Below are 5,477 nucleotides of genomic sequence, written 5' to 3' on the forward strand. Positions count from 1 at the left end.
ACATTATCATTCTAAGACCCAATCCTTGGTAATAAATGCACCCATCTCTTCATTTTGACCAAAAAAATGTTGATAGCTCTTCACAAAGTGAAAACAAAATAGTTAAATTGTTGATAATTAGATTTATTTTTGTAATTACGATTATGAGTACAATTATAATAACATTATGATATCATTCATCTCAAATTGTAATTAACTAACATTAGATCAATATTTGTATTACAATATTCTCAAGCTAAATACTAGTCATTACATAACACTAGTAGATTATTACGTAACACTAATAGATTGTGATTATGGGACATGCTAATCTCCATCCAAAATGCACTAAAGACAAAACAAAGTGAAACCTCTTTTTCCATATTTATGAAAATGTAGTTTTTTTTTATAAAAAAAATTTGTTGTTTTTTACTACAAACTACGCAGATCATGAAGATCAAACGCTGAAATTTTCAAAAAAATTCATAATGTTTTCAATTTTTTGAAAATTAGTCAACTATACAATTTAGATAGAGGATAGCCGCATCCTTATGATAAGTTGAAATAATTATCTTCTTCTAGACTTCATAGTCATATGTAGCATTCAACAACTTTCTCTTTGCTAAAATAAAATGTAGATTTGACTTTATCAAAATATAAGACCTAGTCGTGGGTAATAAATGCACTCAGTCATCAAGATAGATATTTGTTTACTAGGAATAACGGGGGTGTGGCCAAAAAGTATACCGAAGAAAATACGTCCAAAATATGACAACATAGAAATAAACGTCGCAAAACGCATGAAGACAATAAAGGGCACATTTTCCATTATTTATTTCTCTCAAAGCATCTACCGTTTCATCATCCAAATCTGTGGGTGTTTTATAGTTTCAAAGCTTGAGCTTTGAAGAAGCAAATCACAGGAAGAGCTGAAGCAATCAACAACAGACAGACAGAAATGCGGACGTTGGGAACTCTGGAGGTGTTCCTTGTGAAAGCCCAAGGCCTTAAAAAGACTGATCATCTTTTCTGTAAATCCATTCATCTCGCCTCCTCAACATTTTTTTTTTTCCTTTTAATTCCTCTTTCTTAAATTTCATTCGATCTATGTTCTTCAATTGCAGTATAATTCGTTCCATATAGAAAGACCATGTATCTCTAATATAAATCATAGAAATTTTCAGAGCCAAGAAATTGAGATTGTATCGGAGAATTATTTTTTTGGGGGGAATAACTTAATGATCTCAACCTTTCATTTGTTTTGATCTGCAGTCAAGATGGATCCTTATGTCATCCTAAAATGCCAAGCCCAGGAGTACAAGAGCAAAGTTGCATCCGGTTAGTATATTATTCTATCTCTCCCTTTTTTCTTTATTAGACTGGATCTCTAATCTATAGATTTCTTGGGGCGAGTTGAGATGAGACTAGTTTATAAAAGAGATATAATCTATAGTTATATGTATCAAGTAAAGAGTTGAATTTCATAAATTGTGAAACTTAGATCCCTCATCTAAAATGAATTATTTTAGTATATTATTCTCTCTTCTTTTCTTTTTATGTTTAGTACATGGGGTGTCCCTACCATCTAACTCACAGTTTCATTGGGGAGAGTTAAGGTGAGACTAGTTCATGAAGGCGAAGATATGAATAATAATGAATTCTGTTAGTATATTATTCTCTTTTTCTCTTTGTTTGTTTAGTAGATGGGTGTCCCTAACATCCAACTCATAGTTTCATTGGGACGAGTTAAGGTGAGATTGTTAATGAAGGCGACGATATGAATAATAAGTCATAGGATGAATGAGATGGTGAATTGAACCTCGAGTTACCATAGACCTAGATTAGATAACTTTGTCAAACTTCCCTACCCCTCCCCCTCCTGACTCAATCTTTCTTTTTGTTTTAATTAAAACTAATTTATCAAGGGATTAACATGGTAAATATGTTGCAGATCAAGGCAACAATCCAGAATGGAATGAGAAGTTTTTTTTTAAGATATCAGAAGGGGCTTCTTATCTAATTATCAAAATAATGGACAAGGACAAATTTAGTGTTGATGATTTCATTGGAGAAGCCAAGTAAGTGAGGAATGTCTTCCAATTTGGATAGCTTTCTTGTGATATGAAGTTTTTTTAAAGACAATCTAGTAAATCCTTTTGTTTAGCACAGAATTTCATTGAAGGCAGTGTTGATGGAAGGAAGCATACCACCTGCACCTTACAATGTTGTTCTCATGGACAAGACTTACTGTGGGGAGATCAGAGTGGGTCTCACCTTCACTCCCAAGGCAAGTCATAATATTCTTTAAAAATAGTTTCTAGAAACAAAAATGGTTTCTAGAAACAACTCTGAGAATGGTTTTCTTGACCACAGATATTATAGTTAAGTCTGAAATAAAAGACTATATTTGTTATAATAGGAAGCCCAAATATTCATAGCATATTCATAGTATAGTTTTCTTGTGCATTCTTCACTTTTGAAGATGATCAATGAAGGACATGGTTGGTATATGTTTTGTAGGAAGAGTGTAATGAAGAAAAGGAGATAGATGGAGGCTGGAAAGAAGGATCTCTATAACTAATTAGAGTTATTCAACAATCTATATTTCTAACTTATAGTCAGTGAAGATTACTTTCTTTTATTTTATGCTTTTGTTGTGGATTTCGACAAAGATCTTGAGAGGTTGTATTTGAAAATGTCATTAATTAATGTATATTGTGCTTTAAAATTTGGACATCTAAGTCCTATTTGTCATCAAAATTCAATCTAAGTAGAAACCTTATAAAGGGAAAATACTAAATATTATGTATTATGTGAATGAAATATTATAATGCATAATAAAGTGGCTTTTTTTAAGTCTCTCCAACAAAACATATTTGTATGAGAGTTTACTAATGCTTAAACACAATGTTATAATCTAGTAAAGACAAAATTACATTAATTCTAAAGTATTTATGAATTTGTATAAAATAGAAAAAAAAAATTTGTATAATGTTATTTAAACTAATTAATTAGTGTATCTAATAAAAGTATAGAATAATTTAGCTAAAGAAAGTTTTAAAGGAAGGATATTAAAAATTGGAATGTTAAAATGTTTGAACATGTAAAATAAATAGTATTGAAGTGAAAGTATTTAGCTTTATGTTTAAGAAAAAAATTGTATTTATAAAGTAGTACTAAAATCTAGATGTCTTTTTAATTCTTGTTTTGAATTAAAAATGTTGTTCTACAATGTGAAGTGAGTTTACATATTTGGTTCATTTATGTTGATAAAAATTTAGCCTCTTTTGGAAATGATTCATTACATAGTGTGCATTATAATTCTTACTTCAAGTTGAGTTTCTCTTGGTCTTCTCTATTATTTGAGCTACTGTTACTTAAAATGTTATTGAAGGGCTTTTGGATCACTGTGTTTTACATTTAGATTGCAAATCAACTACCAATAAGGGGTTTTTTCTTCCATCATCATCATGATTGTGAGTAAGATTTATGTTAGATACACCATGCTATCATTATGTTTTCTTTACAAATTAATTTAAATTTATTTATTACACACTTGGCTAATTAAGATTTTTTATGCTTAAAATGTCACTATACTTGTCATCACATGTTGTCATAAGCAACTTATGCGTCTCATTTAGTGTCATAGAAGTTGTTGAATTCAAGTATAGAAAGATACAACATGTTTTAGAGGTGTTTGAATGGAATGGGCCTGAAGAGATACAATTGAGTGTGTAGGACAAGAAAGATAAGGAGATTCTTAGTTCTCGTAAGTGTCTCTGAAAGTTGGCTAAGACAGAAAATAGAGCATCTAAGATAGAAGAAAATATTTCAAATAATTCTTCTTCTCCATTTATTGTAACAAGATAGTTATAACTTTAAATAATACTCTCATTAGATCACGTTCTCTATTTTTGAACAAGGTCAACTAAAGGACACAATTGGTAATGTGTTATGGGAAGAGTGCTATAAAAACTCTAATAGAGAAGTTAAAGAGAATGATCTATGCAATTGATTGGAGTTATTCAAATAATCTAGATTTCAAACTTATACATAATTGAAGTTTAATTTTCTCATTGTATGTTCCTGGTGTCATTTTCCTAAAGTTTTGAGAGTAATTATTTGAGATGAAGGGTCATTCATTAGCATATATTATTATTGTTATATTCATTAAAGATAAACGTATAATATTATTGTTTTATTAGTTATTAGTGTTATATTATTTTAAAGGTAAATCATATTAGGTGTCTAGATACATGTGCTAGCTGCACACTTGAGTGCTATCTAAACCCTTAGAATAAGGGATTTGTACACATCTCATAAACAAACACCAAGTGATTTTAAAGTTTTTGTTAGGGCCAAGCTCAATATTTGTGTGTGGATAGTGAAGAAAATTGTTGGCATAGAGAGAAGAAACACTCGTTGATTATGATTTTTGTCAAAATCACTTTTTTAAATAATGGTTCAAAAGAATGTTTCTTGAGTCATTCCCTTGGGTGAGTATTTTTACCCACAAGAAAATATCTCAAAGGTAAGGGTAGAGGATACTTAGTGTAATGGTGGGTTTTCTATACATAATACATGTGTATCAAACATAATAAACACGATTCATTTTAAGCACCAAAGTAAATAGAATTTAAGTTAAAATTTAAGACAATTATTTTCAAAATCATAGTTTTAGATTATGGTAAAAACAAGTTTTGAAGGGACCCCAAAACCCTTTCACATCCTCAAAAAAGGAAAAAACAAGCCATCCATCAGGAAAGAGTCCTTATACCTACTAGAAGCAGTACCAAAATCAGGTTTTACAGGGACCTGAAACTACTAACAAAGTCCAAATAAAGTACCCAAGTTTTACAAGGACCTGGAACCATCAGAACAATTTAAAAACTAAAAGCTAGAAAACAGGACCAAACACAGGAACCAAAAGTAACAACCAGCAAATAGGACATGAATAGGAACCCAACCAGAAAAGAAGACCCAGGAAACTATTACAGTTCCATAATCATCTTAACTGCCTCCTTACCAATCTTAGTCGTGTCCTGGATGGAGTTAGCATCCGAAGAAGCAGCAACAATCAAAGCTTTCTTCCTCGAACTCTATCTTTTCCTCTTGCTAGGGCCCTCCGAAGATATGGTTCCTTCATGTGCTCTTTTGCCCAATGTCATCGCAGCTACACAGATGCATAAGGTTACCTGCTCCATTTTTGTTCCACTTTCCTTGATGAGCATTCTAAGATTCTGCTCAAAATCCTTTAGTTTTTCTGGGATATCTCCCATTTGCACCTCCATGTGTTGAATAATAGCCCGGTCAGCCTCTTGGTTATGTTGCAAGGTATCCACTTTCTTCTTCAGCCCCATTATTTCATTATAAATCTAGGAGTCGACTTGAAGGAAAGAGTCAGCTTTTTGTTTGACAGAGTGAAGGAAGGAAAGTTTGGTTTCCCTTGCCAGGGAGTCACCTGTGTCATCAGCAATAGTGTGTGGTAAGGGGCCAAC

At 31.6% G+C, this 5,477-nt stretch overlaps 1 protein-coding gene across 1 annotated transcript; it reads left to right on the forward strand.

Moving 5' to 3' along the window:
• The first annotated feature begins 805 nt into the window (after positions 1-805).
• LOC149571482 (elicitor-responsive protein 3-like) lies at positions 806-2,835 on the forward strand. The gene is made up of 5 exons (XM_089809221.1): positions 806-1,010; positions 1,252-1,317; positions 1,931-2,057; positions 2,149-2,270; positions 2,504-2,835. The coding sequence occupies exons 1-5, from the start codon at positions 938-940 to the stop codon at positions 2,554-2,556; spliced, it is 441 nt and encodes a 146-aa protein (XP_089665347.1). The 5' UTR covers positions 806-937; the 3' UTR covers positions 2,557-2,835.
• The last annotated feature ends 2,642 nt before the right edge of the window (positions 2,836-5,477 follow it).

Source organism: Cupressus sempervirens, chromosome 2 (genome assembly GCF_028749045.1).
Source record: "Cupressus sempervirens isolate cs-2001-9-10 chromosome 2, ASM2874904v1, whole genome shotgun sequence".
NCBI classification, from domain to species: Eukaryota; Viridiplantae; Streptophyta; class Pinopsida; order Cupressales; family Cupressaceae; genus Cupressus; species Cupressus sempervirens.